The sequence below is a fragment of the Epinephelus fuscoguttatus genome, linkage group LG10 (genome assembly GCF_011397635.1).
Source record: "Epinephelus fuscoguttatus linkage group LG10, E.fuscoguttatus.final_Chr_v1".
Classification (NCBI taxonomy): domain Eukaryota; kingdom Metazoa; phylum Chordata; class Actinopteri; order Perciformes; family Serranidae; genus Epinephelus; species Epinephelus fuscoguttatus.
The window spans coordinates 13,138,043-13,156,657 of NC_064761.1; the positions used below are offsets into that span (position 1 = coordinate 13,138,043).

Here is an 18,615-nt window from a genome sequence, read left to right on the forward strand (position 1 = left end):
GTGGTCTGCAGCTTGGCAGGCATCTCGCCTCTGAAACACGCCATCCACAATCCTCTCTATCTCCGGATTACAAAGTCAGCTTATATATTACGTCCGTCACTTTATAAACGTTGATATGATAGATATACAATATATCTAACATCTAACATATTTGAGTTTTGCAGAAATGCCAACATTTTCTTCTGGCGACAGGCCTGCAGCTATCATCACAAAACTGTGGACAAAAAACATGTAAACACCTCCTTATATTAGGAAACTGCCAGTGAGTCCCTCTGGTGGCTAATGTGTCCATGCCACTATTTGTGACAGCAAGTGCTAAGTAAAATCTTAAGCAGCTATAAATGTCAGTGTGAACTACAATTATTCCTGCAGTGCAATTTGATTACACAGCACATCATCACTACTCATCTAAGTTATTATCGCAGAGAAGCAACTTTTCACCACACAAATGGGACACTGCAGAGTGGCCTGGCTGGAGAGGGCTGTTTATTAGCTGTATATTTGATCAGGCTTTGATTAAGTCTTAAATTAAGTGTGATCCTCTTGTCAGCGGGAAATAATTTGACTCTGAATTATATGTTTTATGACATGCCTTTATCTATTGAGCAACCTGCAAAATAGAGAGCAGCTGATTAAGATGGGAGGAAAAAGTTAATAACACAACAGATTTAAGTCACAGCTGTAGCGTTAGATTGTCTAACACTGCATTATCATATTTTTTCTCTGTTGTTTAATAAAGAAGACAAACTTTTTCTCTATCTCTACCTTTCACCATTTTTTCTTCTAACAAATAAAGCACACGCAGGCAGGGGAGTTTGTCTCTGAGGTATTTTAAGCAATCTGCTTCACCCAGCATGCATGTGCACGTTTAACTGTCTATATTAAGTAGGTAAAGTTATCATCTTTATGAAAAAGGAATATTCAAAAAATATGGTCATAGCAAAAAACTAAAATTGAGCATACAGGATCCTACAGTGTAAAGTTTGCCTTTAAATGAGGCTAAGTGAAACAATACAGTATGTAAAACTAACAAATGTAAGATGATGTGGTAAAGTTTCTTCTATCATCCAGTACTGGTGGTATTAGGTGTTAAAAGTGCTGAATAGAGTCTGTGCCTTCTTCACTAAGAAGGATTTGGATGTTTGTGCGAGCAGTCAAACCCCACACTGACAGCACTGGCCTTGTATCCAGGAACTGACGATTACTGTCCACCCCCGCCCAACTGCTGCCCTTTACCTCCACCTCTCTCTGTATCACTATCTCACTCTCCCTCTCTCTTCATCACCCCCCCTTCCTCTCCCTCTGCGTGAACAGCTCAGTCTCTCCATTCTTTCCTGGTCCATTAGTTAGGCTGATGGATGACAGCGCTGGCAGGGAGTGACAGTATATCAACTGTCTTGCTGCCTCTCTGATACTGATATGACTGCCAGCGTCCTCTGGCTCAGCAGAGAGAAGGCTGGGTCACACACTAACACGGCCTGGGTCAACAACACAAAGAAATGTTCAGGAGCTGAACGTAAAAAGAGCACTGCCATCAATTTGGACTTGTTTCTGTCATGTGTACCTAACATGTGTTTGAGTAGAGCGAGCAAATTGTGTTTTTCACACTCAAAACAATGTAAAAGTAAATGTCCAAGTAGTTATATGAATACAAATATAATTTGAAACAAATATAATGATTAGTGTGGTTCCAAATTAACAGGAGGGTCTGCTTTAACCTCATTTGTAGCACGACAGTGATTCAGTCAAGCGTCTATATGCATCACTGAAGTGCCACAAATGGCGTTAAAGTACACCATCTCATGTAATATTGCAATTCTATTGACATACATAGGGTCTGACTAATAACTGGAAAAGAATCAGTCATGTCAATAGACTCTCATATGTAATGAAACCTAGTTTACTACTCGTCCGCCAGCCAACATGAGCCTAATACTTTCTAGAGATCGTCTGATTTCCCAACACAAATAAATACCCAAAACAACTTAGCTAGCTCAGCCTTGTTACGACTAAGATATCTTCTTTCTTTCATATACAGATTTAGCTCCTACATCCACAAACCTCACATGTATTTTTAAATTAGTAGCACCTTGTCACCAGCACCAGCTAATGGAGGATGCCAGAGGGTGCCAGACGTTTTCAGTAACTCAAGAGCATTCTAAAGTCTAAGGCCTCTAGTTTCCCGGCGCAGCGCAGTGTGGCAAACCCTGCGCAGAGAAGTGCAATCCGAGGTGTGCTCAGTTTGGTAGTTTGGCAGACCGAGGTACACTGAGATGGGTGTGGCGGTGCAGCAGGGGGAGGTGTCGACAGATCCAGCTTGGTGCAGTGACAGTTTCGTGCCAAAAGGCTTCGCCGAAGGTGTGCTAAAAGCGCGCCAGCTGAAACCAGGTCTACTGTCAGCGCAGGGGGAGCGCAGCTGGTGTAAGCCGAAGTTTGGCTGACCGGTGGACAGTGCGCACACGTCACCAAAACCTCACAGGCAGGTTTCCAGAATATCAGGCACATTAACGATCCAATAAATACCCAAAAAACACTATTCAATGCAACTATCTGCAATCAGCACATAAATGTATTTCTATATCGACTGTCCCGTCAGATCTGATGTCAGATCAAAGGGGATTGGCACCGTTTGGCACGTTTGGCACGCGTAATGGAAACCCAACCTGATTTGATTAACACAGCTGCAAACTAATGACTTCACATCCCTCTCAGCCAACCACAAACAGCCACAGCATCAGATAGGGAGTATATATTCAGCATCTGTCATCTTAGAAAAGTCAAAAGAAAAGAAACAGAGTGAGACTGCGAGAGAGAAAGAGAGAGCATGCGCACACGAGAGAAACGCATCATTGATTTACAATTGTGGTGACCTCCTCCCAGGCTACCTTTGCATCATCAGCCTGTAGAGGTCTGCTCGCAGTTCCGTATATTCGGACACTGCGAGCTTGGACCTCCCGGACCAAAACATCAGTTTCCTCCTGGAAGAAGTCCACAACATGTTTTTATCTCCTTCAATCCTCATTTGAGAGCATTCAGCCTTTCAAAACCAACTTTTTCATTGCGTTCACACTCACTGAGGCACGCACCTGCACTGACGGGGCAGTCGAGCAGCAAACAGCACCATAACTTATATGTATCAAAGAAAGTTAATTCATAAAAAAGACTAATTCATTTAATCTGATGAATCACTTAGCCTTTATAAGTATCTTATCTGTCTCTTTCTGCAAATGCAGTGGTTAAGTTCACGTTCTGAAGTTGTTTTAAGTATTCTATTAATGTTACCATACTTGTTGCAAGAAACAGGCTATCATAAGCATTTGTCAGATCATTTGCTTATAAGATATCGTAATAACCCATTTTTAGGTAGCTTTTTGCTCATCAGCTTTTCAGGTCATTTGAAATAAAGATCAAAAATGTTTCAGATATAGTAGTTTCATAATGTTGACTGCAGTGTGCTTATACTTACATATTAGACTTTATAATATTTTCAGGATTGTAAAGAGTTTCCTATAGATTTTAACCCGTAGGCGTGAATACATACAAGTGTGTATGTCCAGGATGTACCAAGGCAACAGCAGCTGCAGCCTCATCTTCTTCCAACCATTCATCAAACTGAGTCCACTGTAAAGATCAAAATTATCAACAAAACGATCCATTTTTTTAAGCAGTTTTGTGGCCCTCTGGTATTTGCTCTGGCAGTTACAGTGTTGCCATGTGTGCCATATTTTTAGTGATAAGCCAGGTGTGCTTTTATGCTGATTTGAGCACATTCAAAATGTCTTGTTGGCCAATCAGATTGCCTGGTCGAACTATTTGTTGTATAATCGCTTATACTCTCAAGTTGGGATATTAAATAGATTCTATAGTTTCTAGTTTTGTATCTGATTCTACTCAACTATTTTGCTTCCTTTTTTTTTCAATTTGTGGCATATTATTTGAAAAAGAAAAACACTGTATATAGAGTTAGACATAACTTAACAGCCAGTTGGCCCTATGATTGGCAATCATTTCAGCGTGGGTACCCTGCTTCAGTTACCAGTGGTTATCAGCCTCATAGATATGGGTTAGGCGTCTGCTAAAAAATCACATTTGAACTGATCCTGGTACCTGTAATTCAGTAGGCCTACTTTATTGTCTCTTCTATGATACCAAATATGTAATAATCTCGAAGACCACTCGAGATCAAACGACAAATACAGCCATTTAATGGGCTGATAACCTACTAGTAGGTGAAGCAAGTGTTTTTTAACTCATATCTATGAGACTGATAACCACTGATGAGACCCATCTGATCAAGTGATAACATTCAAAGCAGGTGACAATGAGCTCCAAGAGAACCATGACAGTAGGTTAGAAGATGGATGGATGACAAGATATTGTGTAATTCTTCAATGTCTCCATAAACAATCAATAATAAGTATTACTACACAAAGCAAACTGAATGTTTTGTTCATTTGCTCTGTTCTGAGGTTTTATTGCACCTGTTTCAGTTAAACTTCTGTTAAAACAAACCTCACACTGCCGGTTGGCCTTCCACCAGTTAACGACTGAATGACTTTTACTGTGAAGCAGTTACAGCCTCCTGTAGCTTTCACATTAGTGAATGCTAAGTCCTTGATGTTGAGTGGATGAATTAATGTAAATGTGGCAATTGCACGGCAGTAGTCTCTAATTAGGTGATGAAACAAGGTAAAATAGAAGTTACCTGCTTGTAACTCCTGTTCTATTACTCAGCCCAGCACAGCCCATTGTCGTACAAGCAGTTACTGTACGGACGATGATTGAGGCATGACGGACCTAATTACATATGAATTGAGAACCTCTTCTGATACCCAATTCTATATCAGCCCCACGTTTCTAACAGTATTTTTGTCTCAGATGATGCTAGCCAAAGGTAAACATTCGAGGCAACAGAGAAAAACATAAGGGCATCACAGCTTTGGTGCAAAGTCTTTCCCCTTCATTAAGAGAAGCTTCAGGCAGACAGATCAGTCCTGTAGAGGACGACAGGAGCGATGTGAAAGCAAAATGTACTGTCAGGCGCAGAGGGGTTGAACTGTACCGTCTGACTTCCTGGTTTAGTTTGACCCCTCCCACAGCAGCGGAGACTTATTGGTTGTTATGCTGTATTGCAGGGTGCTGACTCCAATCTTCCAAGTAATTTGTTCTTTTCAATCTCTCCTCATTACCATACAAAGTGAAGGACCTTTTCTAAAGTTATTACCATTACAGCTGTCTGAAGCTGCGCTCAGCTAGACAGACATAAAGACTGGATTACTCACCGCTGCGATAACACGGATGAAAGTTCACCAGCGCATACTGTATTTTCTGAACTACTGCATTAGTGAAAAAACAATGGTATTTACACGAATACTTTACCAACCCATATGGCTCTAAAATGCATCTAATGCCACATAACAATGACTTAAGTGGGAGGCTACACCTTTAGACTTTTCTAAAGTTCTTGTTTTGCATCTCCACAGTAAAGTGCTGTCTTCATGACCATTTGAATATGGATGTCAACTTGTCTTTAAAAAACACCACAGATGTTGCTCAGACTGCTGTTTTCCCTCTATTCCACCAAACATGATGAATAGAAAACAGCAGAAAGCTCTAGCACAGTGTTTGTCGCATAGGGCCCAAACATCTCAGTGCTGTTATTCAAATGAGTCTGTTTAAGTGCTGGAGTCTGTGCGAAGAGAGCCTCACTCACCCTGCACTCTGCCCAGAATGAGTGATTTGATGCTGTTAAATTCCACATCAGATGTCAAGTTGAAGTCCTCTCTGGCATTCTGGTCGATCTGAAAGATAATGCATGTCACATGTGCAAAGGTAAAAGCTCAGCAGGTAAGAAGCGCAGACTGATAACAGCGACAAACTGTCAAGGACAGCTCTCTATTGTTAAGTGTTTAAACAAAAGCTGCTCTGTGAAGAAACTTCGACAAATGGCTGCAGAGAAGCAAGCAATTAAACATGAAAAGCTAGCCGGAGGCTGAACTTCTGGTCTGACCTGCATATTTAAATGGGATTAAACCCTAAAGCTGGAAACCAATAGACCCGTGAGATGTAGTGGTTCGCAGTAGCTGAGCAGAGAAGTGGAGCAGGTTCTGAGGTGGTAAATGCCTCAGAGAGAGATACTCTTTTATAATAACACACAGGGTGTGATGTATTGCTCGCAAACAGAGAGATTTGGGCTTTAGTGAATCATTTATCAATAAGACATCTACTAATGTCGATCAACCTGAGAGTAAAGTGGAGCCAAAAAACAGGGAAGAAGAAAGTAGCTTGATAACAGAGAGGAAATGTGGCATTTATGAATTTATATTCTGCTTGGGTTCTGGACGCTTGTGGACGGAGACATGTCTGGACATTTTGGTGCCATGAGTTAGATATCCACTGGCAAGCCTGAGGGCATTGATCTTTCAATTTTATACATATTTTGTTATATGATACTATAATAATTTGACTTTCCGATGCTCATTCTTATAACATAAATTAAAACTGCTGGCTGATGTTTCTGTTAGGGCTGGAAATCACCATTGATTTTTCCGAAGCAATTCAATTCTGTTTCAAAAGGTCCCAGGTCCTAACTGATATCTGATACAATATCAACTTGATTAGACACATTTCAGTTACAATATCATTTATGTTTGAATATGAGATTCACAGAGCATTAATGCTGAAAATTGTACAAGTAACCCTCTAATCTGGTGTATTATCAAAAATACTGTTTACATTAAGACTTGATCCTAAAGCACTTACATTGATGTAAAATATTCAGGTAAAATGTAGATTGGTTCTAGTATATTATTGAGGCTTCAGAAGCCATCATTTTCAATAATACTGTACGGGCATATACCGTAAAACTTCAAATAGTAGCCCGAGCTATTATTTGCTTAAATTACTAAAATCAACAGGCCGATACTTGGGACAGGGGTCTATATGGGACACGACTTTAATTCCTTTTAAACAAAACTGCTTCTCAGCAAAGATGGGAAATACAATGAAATTGTTTATTTGAACTAGTAAAAGTGTCACTTGTATTAAAAATTAGGCTTTGAATAACATATCAATTCTGAATCAATCATTTGATCTAGCCTGGAGAAACAGCACATCAGAGAGAAAGAGAGTTATGATACTTGTTTTATGGCACTTGAGTATTATGGCACAGGGGCATAGTGACACAACACCACTTTATCACAATATTCATAACTTAAATTCATTTTTATGAAAAACCCTTTTGATTATTTTGATTGGTGGTCCCCTACTGACTAAAGGAATATGAATAACTTGCAGGGTAATTGAGGAATGGACATATTCTGACTTGATGACAGCTTCAGAGGTAGCGAGTCACCACTTGTTCTTTTGTCATGGGGGTAAATCTGAATGAATTACGGTCTTCTCTGGTGCTCATGGTTCCAGTAAAACGAATTGAGCATTTGACTTATGGAGACTCTAACCAATCTAACAATGTGTAGCATCTCCATATTGACTAAAGCAGCTAACTAATGTTAACTGAAGTGGGTCACCAACAACCTGGTTTGATACCTCCAAAGAACTTGGACTGAACTGAACTGCTTGGCAACCACACCAGGCATCCATTTAAGACAGGCCAAAATGTGTAGCCACAATGGGCTAGTAAAAGGGCTTAAGCATTTAATTTGGACTAGGCTATTGAATGAAGTTTTACAGTATTCTTGCACATTGAAGGTGCAACGGCCTCAGTTATTTTTTGGACTTGCTTAAACATAAATGCCTTCTACAAGGAGTTTGTTTTGGATTGAGATATGTTTTATTTCCACAATACTGCAACTTAATTTTGCACATCGTACATATGGCTTTGTTTTTGTTCAGCTCTTCTCTGTCTTCATAGTATTTAAATCTGAAACGTAACCAGACATCTGTCTAAGGCTTGACGGTGTCCTTGCTGGAGCAGATCTCATTGCACGAAGAACCAAAGGCTGTCCATGCAAGACTAACCAGAATGAAGCTTGAGGCATCAACAGGAAAAGACAACAACATCCGAGATATACGAAACATACAAATGTAACATATCTATAGTTTGAACGTACACTGCCAACATTTATTCTGGTGATTTAATGTAATTTATTACTTATCATTTTGTCTTTTGTTTAGGATGCACTTGTGCACAAAGTTTCCTGTTGAGATAAGTATTATCTAAGTTTGGATCATGTTATAGTTTGACTGCATGGAACATAAGTAAGCTAGGCACTCTTATAGCTGTATACATGATTTATTTGCAGTGGGAGAATGAACCGCATAGCCACAAAATAAGCACCTGGCAGCAGTTTCAATTAATAATATGACAACTAGTGTCAGCCCCAGAAGTGTCCCTGTGCAGTCTGCCTCTCATTATCAGGTGTTTAGTGCAGTGTGAGCAGTAGGTTTATTTAACTATGTAATACACAGTGTGGATGTCACTCTGACAGTAAAGTAAGATTGAGCATCTGAAATTAATTTCAAAAGATTTCTTCCTTTTCTTTTCTTTTTGTTCACAGTGTTTGTTGTAATGACGCGTGTGACAGCGTGCATTATTTGTTACGTGTGTGTACCTGAATAGAGACAGTGTCTGCCAGTCTCCTGACAATCACTGTGTGCAGACGTCCATCAGCCAAGCTCGTGACTCTGCTCCCCAGCACCTCTGCATCTCTGCTGCTGTGCAACTTGTACCTCAATTCCAGCTCATCTTTGCAAACACAGAACAACAACAGAATCTTAGTTTGAATTGCAAGCATGTACAAAATCAAAAGGAATTAGGTTGCAACATTGTTTGCATGTATCACACATTAGTGTCAGATTATACCTATTACATAGAAGGGTAATTGAACTTCTACAGAGAGAGGTCACTGAATAATAAATATTACTCATGAGATATAAAACAGATCTGATGCAAGCTGTTGCTAAAACTGATGTAAACTGTTAATGTTGACCACCAACAATACAGCCCATGCCTTGGACAACACAATTTTAAGACAACCTGATTTCATCTTTAAATGTTGCTGATGGGTACAAACATGTCTGAAATTAAAGACAAAATTTAATTAGTGTCTGATAATTAATTGAGCACTTAAGCCTAAAAAAAGTCCACATTATTGGCTCTGAACATCTAAGAAGACATATATTAACTCCTTCAAAGAAAGAACATTTCATCCAGATATCTGAATGTTCCAAGATACCAGCTGCTGAATTAAGAAGCTACAAACCATTTAATACTTTGAGGATTAATACTTTATCTCTATGAATAACACCCCATGATATGAAATTAATTTCCCCCCTTTTTTTCTTTTTTTTTTTTTTTACACTTAATAAACTCCATAACGCTGAGATAATTTGAATGCTCTGCGATGTCTGCAGACTTCACAGATGAGCAGGAATGATAGGAAATAATCTTTTTTTTAAAGATCCAAACACTTAATACTTAATGCCCTTTTCAGTTTTTTTCCTAATTATGACTCACTGTGTTACTTTTTTTCACAGCTTAATAGGGAGCAATTCCCCTATCATAAGAGCACATCTTGATAATAAAAACAATCTCGCAGAGGGCAAAAAGTGCTTCAGACTCTCAGCAAGTGACTTGGATAGAAGAAGTTTCTTTGTGTGCAGCAGCTGAGGCTCCTGTTACTGCAGCCGCAATAGAGAGAAACATGAGAGGAGCCTTTGTGGAGTATCCAAAAGAAGCCTCTCACTGGGATTTAATTAGATACTTCAGCAAGAGTGCAGATACCTGATGATGACTTGATCAAATATTCAAAACCTGCTACCCCTCGACTTTCTCTCAGTCATTAAAAAAAGCTAAATGTTACTTTTACTAAGAGCAGAATTTGTAAAACACACAGCCAAACACACACAATAATGATATCAAAAGTGCATTTCATATAATGGATTAAAGGATGCCACCCAATATGTTCATCAAGGGTTGCTAATTATTGCCGTGATAATAGTGAATTGAGTTCAGAATTATAAAAGAAATCTCCGACCCCTGAGCTCAACTTCACACTAGTAAAAAAACAACAGGGACTTCAGTCGTATTTACAAGTTGCAGACAGTGGATAATGACAAAGCCTATTGTGCTATGCAGGAAAGCTGGCAGCACTCCCTGCCAACTGGTGCTCTGTAAAGCTCTACAGTGAAATGAGTGATTAAAATTTGAACACAATAAATAATCACAATGGCGACAACAAGGGAAGGAGGACCCCTGCTGAAAAACAGAATTATCATTTAATAGTAACTGCACCAAATGTTTTCTTTGAACCTGACATCGTGCATCACAATTAGCCTGGCTGTGTGGCAAAGGAGGCAGCAGAGGATGATAGGATGAATGCAGAGGGAGACAGACATGGAGTGAGAGGAGAGGTGAACATGAGCCACTGCAGGAATTAAATCTGTTCAAACCTCATTGTCCTCACCATGACTGTTGATGAGCAGGGCCAGGTATTCCCTGTAGAAAGAGTTGACGTAGAGTAGCAGAGCAGGACTCTGACTGGTCCTGAAGCTCAGGGAGATGTTTTCTCCTCTCAGCGTCACGTCAGAGTAGATGGAGGAAGGTGAGGTGCTGCTGTTCCTGCTCAGTTCATAGGGCTCCTTGAGGTTGTAGACGATGGATGTAGACGACATAAAGCTGGCTGAGACCTCTGAAAGTTAAAAAGTTACTGTGTTAGGATGAAGCAGTGGTGGAGCTGACTGGTGAACTTTGTATGTAGGGCTTTCACTATAATATGTCCCTCTCTGACTACCTGTCGCTCTCTGAGAGGTCTAAATGAAGGAATAACTTTTAGTTTGCTTAATTTGGTAAGGCTGAGAAAAAATACTTTTCTTGTTTTATCCACCTTATTCCTGAGGGTGCTACTGCAGAAAAGATTATGGGTACAACCTCCAGGGAGATAGTGGAAGTAGTTAGTCGCATTGACTGTCTGAGGTTTGTCTCAGTGGCTAATCTTGGTGGCTAGCTGCGAACGATGGTTCTTTTTGAAAGTAATTTGCCTTCAATTCAGCAAATACGGCTTCATTTTAACAGATAGTAAACCAACGTTAAATTAGCATATTATTAAATGTCCCTGTGGAGCTCTGGTACCTGTCGTTCTGTCTACATCTGTAATGTTTGTAGCAACCAGACTAAGCTAAATTTGTTGCTTCAACAACAGTGTCAAACATGCACCCAGAACAAAACGGGATTGTTTCTCTACCCAAAGGTCCAGTTTCCATTGTCTACCGACAGAGACAAATAGGTTTTTAAAAACTAAAATGCACCGTTCCTTACTGAATTAATACAGGACGTAATCTGTACTGTATTTTTGTGGACAATGTATACACTATGTTTTCACATGCTTAGAATGACATAAGAAATAATAAAATCAAAGTTTTGAGAGCAGAGAAGTATTAAATCAGAATTTGCAGACGAAAATGACACATAGAATGACAGGTCTGTAACTCAGTGTTAGCACATCATGTTCCTGTCTGTCCCTGTCTGACTGTATTCTCATCCTGCATAGGAAAATAAAGTAGTAGCACACCTTGAATTATATGTTTAGTCATCTCAGCTGAGAATGCGTTACTGATTTACTGTACTTCTTTCATATCACATAAAACGAATGCCCAAAGTCATTTATTTCACTACTTTACATTCCTGGTATAACTGAGGTCTGCTGCTAAAGTCAGCGTTGTGTTTCACTCAGTAGAACTCAGATTTAATAAATCAGGAGTTATAAAATTGTGTAAACTGTGTTGTTAAGGCAGACAGGCAGATAATTAGCTGGGAAACATCATGTTTATTCACTTCACATGGAGCTAGAATTAATACTGAATTATGTTAAATGTTTGCCGAATGTGTTAGTGTCTGTTTATGAGTCGCAAGAAATCATAATCGTCTATTAGAAGTAAATGTTTATCGTGAACTATCTTGAGCTCCGTTAAATTTAACGATATGCAAACGAAGCAAGGCAAGCTAATTTCTAACACACTTGTTTTAAATGGAAACAACCAATGCTTTGAGATGGCTGTCAGAGATATTAGAGGTAATATCATGTTATCCTGTCTAATGCCGGTGGTGTGTTCCATGTGTTTTATTTCCAAGTCACTCCAAAAAGTGTTCAGTTACCAAAGCCAGTTCTGGTTCGACACTGGAAGTTGCACCCATGATTCATGCAGGGTATCATGGGGGCTAGGGATACGGTGGATATGTTTAATGTTCTGGAAATAAAATAAAATGTATTTACAGTTGAAATAATATCAGCAGATCTTTTAACCACATGTTCTGTATTAGTATTTCCTTAATATGGACTCTGGATGCACCAAACAACTGTTGACCTTTCAGCTCAGCCTAATTTGTTGCCAATTTCATGTAAAAAAAAAAAAAAAAGAAAGAAAATGTGTTTTATTGGATATCCTCTTCTGTTAGTTGTTGAATTTAGCTGGTAAATTAACTTTCTAATACTTAAAGCTGTTTGCAATTTAGAAGAAGAGTTAAACTTCTTTGGAAATATACTTGTTTATAGGGCTGTACCTGAGTCAGAATTATGTTCTGCTGGATGTGCAGGGTGACAGCGAAATTCACGTAACATAATAGCTGAGCTAGCCCTATGAGCTAATGCATGCTAATTACTTTAATGACAGACGGACTGAAACATCCCTGCTGCTTGACTTGAAGAATCTCAGTCAACTGAGGGGTCTACCAGGGATCAGCCCTACTTATCTGCTTTCTCATATCTGTTTAATATGAACAGACAGATATGACAGTAGCAATCCTTCTTTTTTACTCTCAATAAAATAAATAAGCATCTTTACCTAAATGTTGAACTATTCCTTTAACAACATATTTCTACAGCACTGTCTGAGTTTGATACTATGTTGACTTTCAGCACCCTTCAACAAGCCCTTGATGCATCACATGGCAGACTCAATAGCATGGTGAGCTTGAAGTATCCTTTAAGATAATCCCGATGCTTGACCTTCAGGACAGAACAGGCTCATTATGACCGGCTCAGAATGAGCGTTGAGAGGCCGAGCTGTGTTGGCAGTGATCGAGAGACGGTCATGGTCAGTCTAATGTCTGCTGACTGAAGGATCCTCTTCAGAAGGCCGTCTGATCTTTGCTCTCCTCTCCTCATTAAAGCACCAGAGATGGGTCATAATAATTGTGTTGTGTAAAGCTTTAAAATAAACCCATCTGTTGGCTGACAAAGGAATCAGAAGTTGCTGCATTTCAAGTTTTATTGCTGTAGTTTTTATTCTAGATGTCTGAAAGAGTTGAGGTAATCCTTAAAATAATGCATATGAGAAATATTGGATATTTCAAATTTGGGTTGGTTGACTGTTGACGGTTGACTAACTCACCCAATCATAGCTTAGTGACGGTAACTTGACACAACAGTTCATGCCAAGCTGCAACAATTGCATGTCTGGCTAATAGTAACTCAGCATTACCTCCAAGAACAGGGGCCTTTCATAGTACATAATTATGTGGGGGTACATGGAAAAATAGCATATCTATAGTGAGTAGTATTTCCCTATTATGTGTCCTGGATGCTACTATATCAGGGGGTGGGCTAAAGTTAGTGGCTCTCCTGCTCGATCGGATGATTGAGTACACTCAAGCAGCCCCCGGCCATACTATCCAAGATATTATTACATTTGCCAAACACATTGGTTAGTCCTTATCCTAAAATCCCTTTTCTTTCCAACTACAAAGTGAACAAATTGTTTGAAACTACAAGCAATAACGAAAAATCTAAATCCTTCTTTTCAGTACAACAGGCTTATTTCAACACAAACAGTCAGATTCTTCTTTTGTCATATACTTCATACTGTAGAACTAATAAGTTCTGCAGTGCAGTGCAAGAACAGTGCCTTTTCTTTAATCTATATGTTTTCTTCATGGATCACCAAATGGGTAGGCTTTTTTGCTTGGGACATGCAGCTTTAGCCTATGGTGTTTTGGCACAATATCAAGTGCATATGTAAGAAGATGTAGAAGATTCTTGTTTTCAAAGTCAGATGGAAACAAAGAGAAGAGAGCATTTTTTTAAAACAAACTTATGAAGCTAAAGTTTGCTGAGAGGTCCAGTGTGTGGGATTTATATATTGGCAGAAATGCAATATAATATAATAAGTATGTTTTCTTTACTGTATAGTCACCTTAAAATAAGAATTGTTGAGTTTTCATTACCTTAGAATGAGTGGTTTATATATACACATCCATGGAGATTTCCATGTTTTACTGCCATGTCTCTACAGTAGTCCACAACGGACAAATCAAACACAGGCTCTAAAAAGGGCCATTTGCATTTTTGCATTTTGGCCACTGCAGCCCCTCCGTGATACCAGCCCTTTGATTGTTTTGTTTTTTACATGAAACTGCTTTACTCGGTGTCTTAACCGGTTTAAATCACCTGGGCCCATATTCACAAAGATTCTCAGAGTCCTCTTAGAGAACTCCTAACTTAGCATAAAAATTCCTAGCAAGGAATCTTAGCCTAAGAGTGATTCAGGAAGTTTCTGAGAGCAACTCTGAGCAAGGAGGGGACAGAAACTTTTATCTTAGTGAGGAGGTGTGGTTGACCCCATTGCTAGGTATGACGCGGTCTTCTAAAAGCTGTGATTGGTTGTTACAAAAAGAAAAAAAAAGCGCTCCTAGTAATGAATGGACAGTGAAATGAACCGATCATAGAACTTAGACTGTAGGCTATTAAGAAATGTGTAATTGTGAAAATAATTTTATGTCATGATGATCAAATTCAGCAAAATTAAATTAATTGTTACACAGCTTCAAAATGTTTGAATGTACCTCATTCACATGCCGATTATGATATCGATTTGCTTATTATGTGTACTTGCCATGCTGGTATTTTTACTACTTAATCTATTTGATATTAATGGTGGAGGCAGACTCAGCTGTCAGCAATTACTTTGATTGCTGGCCTCCTTGTAAAAAGTGGTTGATTTGGCAGAATGACCAAAACAACAAACGAAATGGAGAAAAAAAGAATGAGAAAGCCGAACTGGACAGAAGAGCAGTGCCTGCTGTTGGCACAGCTCGTGGAGGAGAACAAAGGAGCTGTAAGAAGGAAATTCGGTCCCGGAATCACGGCACAAGGGAAGAGGCAGACTTGGGAGCGCATTGCCCGACACATCAATGCGTCGTTCCCTCTCCTTTTACGCACAAGCGATGAGAGTGAGAAGTGCTGGTACGTGCTGCAATCCAAAGCGGGCGTTATTGCGTTACTACGCTGGGTGGGAAAAGTAAGCTCATCCCTGATGAAGTCAACCACAAACATTATCCCTGCACTATCAAGCCAGTAGTGTCTTAGAATGACGTCACTAAGAGCTACTTTTAGTCTTAGGATTCTTTGTGAATACGGGCCCTGATCCATTTGTTTTGGAGAGGAGGAGACCTTTGTGGATAATTCAGCTCCTGATAAAAAATCTCCTTAATTTGTGAATCTCAAGGTATCAGAGACAAAGGTGAGCCACATTACCAGGGGCCAGGCTAGCAGCAGTCTTCAACATGCCAAACAGCATTGGAGGAACACTGATTTGTAACGTGAAGCTACTTTAATCAGAGTTTTTACTGGTTTAAATAACCAGGTCCATTTGTTTTGAAGAGAAGAAGACCTCTGCAGATATTTTGGCTCCTAATAAAAAACCTCCTTAATGTCTGGATCAGAAAGTTAGGGAGAAAAAAGTTGGAAGAGAAAAAAAGATGAGCACATATAGCAGGCACTGGGCGAGCAGTCAACTGTGACGTACCAAATGATGTTGGAGAAACACTGTTCTGTAACGTGAAACTGATTTATTCAGTGTTCTAACTGGTTTTAATCATCTGGTCTGCTTACTCTGGAGAGTAAGAGACTTCTGTGGATAATTCAGCTCACAATACCCCCCTGCCCCCGAACAATGAATACTAAAGAAATTTCACCCAGAAGAAGTTTCAGCTGGTTGCAATCTGCAATCCTCACCACAAGATTCTACTAAATCTCCCAAAACTGTACGCACTGTTCCTTTAATAGGCAAGCAACTTTTGTTATTTGAGCCAGCAAAGTCAACAGTTGCCAGCTAAGCTTGATTTTGTTTTCCTCTGTCTGAAATAAAGAACAAACTTTTTTAATCAAGTGCTAAATCTGTCACATATCTGCTGTAAACTGTGAAAGACTTGACAGGCAAAGCAGTTGTGACTAAGGGGAACGAGGCTTAGTGAACAATTGCCTTTGTTTCTCATTAGTTACACAAACAACAAGGGATGATAAGCCAGATGTCACAATGAGACATTTCAGTGACTGGACCTTCAGATACCGTCGCAGTGGATGTGGCTTTTCTGATGTAGGTGTGTTATTCCTCCGTGAGTCTGACTAATGCATCTCTCTGCCTGTGACTGCTACATCTAACTGGCAAACAAATGTCTTCCTCTTTGTTTGGAAAGCCTCCGAATAGGACGCACAGGCTGAGCTGGCAAACTAAAATGCAGTGATTAGCAGCAGAATAGGTTGCTCTTCAAATCAAACAGCCAAGATTTTAATGCTATGCTGATACCATATGAGAAAGGTGCAATATGACATATGAATAAGAAATTAAGGTATTAGGGTAAGAATTCAATATTGACTAACACAAAAACACAATTAATTATTGTTGTTGCTGTAGTTACTAAAAGTTACAACTATAGTTGCGACCAGAGACTTCCTCAGTCCCTTATTATAGTAATAGACACTGCTTATAATGATGAAACTTAAAAACAGTTACAGCATAAATATAATCTTTAAAACCCGCATTTAATGTTTAGACCCCCTATTTCATTCTTTACCTGGAGCATATCTGGAGCATTTTATAGCATACAGCCCACTCTGCTGTCCTTTGACAAAAACCTATAATGAACTTCATCCAAATTAGCCTATCATCTGTTTTGCACAAGGAAATTAAATTGTCAAGGCAATTGTAGGGACAGAAAACTAAATGAGCCAATTTAAAGTCAGAGGAGAGACTGCTTTTTATTTTCAAGATAATATCAGACCGGTTTCTCTCGGGTCTTTTCGTCCAGTGTGTCAGTCTGTCCGTCAAATATAATTGGATCTGTCTGGAAAGTGTGGGTTCTTAAAATGTCTGCTAAACTTAAAACTTTACACATCTGAAATCATGTTATCTGTAACTATGATGAAAGTTCAAGAAAGCAGTAGCTTGACAGAGACATGACTTGGAAAACTGGCAACAGGAGCAAAGCTGTCTCTTACTGACCAAAGAATCCAAAAATGTCATTCTTCATGAACAGAAGTAAAGGGGGGGCGCATTTAACAGCAGCAAAACTGTATCAAAACATCCGTTTACAAACTCTCACATAACTCCTGCATTATAATCCAAGCCTCATTTATCCAGTGCTTCCCAAACACAACACTCAAGCATTCTATTGAGCAGAGTTCAAACACATGCAGGCACGCTGCTTGTCTCTGCCCGTGACTGTTTATGTAGAAGTGTTTTGCATAGTTTTAGCAGATGCATGTGTTAGGGGAAATACTGAGTACACGACAGGATAAATGAGACTTGGATTACACTGCACGAGCTGTGTGAGGGTTTGTAAAAGGATGTTTGATGTAGTTTTTTGTTAAACTAAACCCAGATCTCTTTACTGCAGTTCATCAAGAATGTTCACAGTTTTTGGATTCTTACTCCACTGGTGAGGCATGAGAAAATAACAAAATTTACTTCACAAATTCAAGGTATCACAAAGTGAATAACTGATATACAAATGGTTATTTTGTGAGTGAAGGGGTTCTAGTCCTTGGATCTGTGTATTTACTGGCAGAGAGTGTCCAGTGTGTTTCTGAATATATGTACCTTCGTGACAGAAGACTCCAGTGTAGGCTGAATGGTCGCAGTCACAGGAGAAACCACTGGCTCTCTCCACACAGTGACCTTGGTTCTGGCAGAGGGAGCCGTAGCTGCTGCAGTGGCCGGGGCACCCTGGTCGTACCCCTGGGGTGATCTTCGCCCTCTCCTCCAGGTCCAGAGTGACTCCGTTCAGCTGCAGAGAGCGGATGCAGCCAAGAAAGCCTTTCTGTCTTGATGCAGTTCCTCCTGCCAACAAAAACAAATATTGTACACATGATATCCTAGTAGTAACACACTCAGTGGGAAGTGCCCCATATTTAACTGACACCATGTTGCCCAATCAAAGATTAAAACCTGCCCAATCGTCATGTGTTCAAGAGCATCCCTGTTATGTGCCTTTATAAACTAAACTAGAATTATAGCCTGACAGTTGTATGCCTACTGGAACCCGTCAAGTTTCACTTGCAGTTTACAACCATGTCTGTCTGGACCAAGTCAGCGTGGTTTTTCTCCAGGTATTCCGGCTTCCTCCCACAGTCCAAAGACATGCAGGTTAGGCTAACTGGTGACTCTAAATTGTCCATAGGTGTGAATGTGAGTGTGAATGATTGTCTCTATGTGTCAGCCCTGTGATAGTCTGGCGACCTGTCCAGGGAGTAGCCTACCTTTCGCCCAATATCAGCTGGGATAGGCATGTTTACAGTGACCTTTGACCACCAAATTCTAATCAGCTCACCACTGAACCCACGTGGACATTTGTACCAAATTCAAAGAATTCCTTTGAGG

General features: G+C 39.7%; 1 protein-coding gene across 2 annotated transcripts in view; it reads right to left on the reverse strand.

Annotated features, from left to right (window-relative positions):
- The window catches only part of LOC125895479 (contactin-associated protein-like 4), a 171,025-nt gene that overhangs the window by 9,464 nt on the left and 142,946 nt on the right, over positions 1–18,615 (reverse strand). For both annotated transcript variants that reach the window (XM_049587347.1, XM_049587348.1), the window contains 4 exons: positions 17,836–18,075; positions 10,428–10,652; positions 8,574–8,707; positions 5,714–5,801 (listed from right to left, as the gene is read on the reverse strand). In XM_049587347.1, coding sequence (XP_049443304.1) covers positions 5,714–5,801; positions 8,574–8,707; positions 10,428–10,652; positions 17,836–18,075 — 687 coding nt within the window. The remainder of the gene's footprint in view (positions 1–5,713; positions 5,802–8,573; positions 8,708–10,427; positions 10,653–17,835; positions 18,076–18,615) is intronic.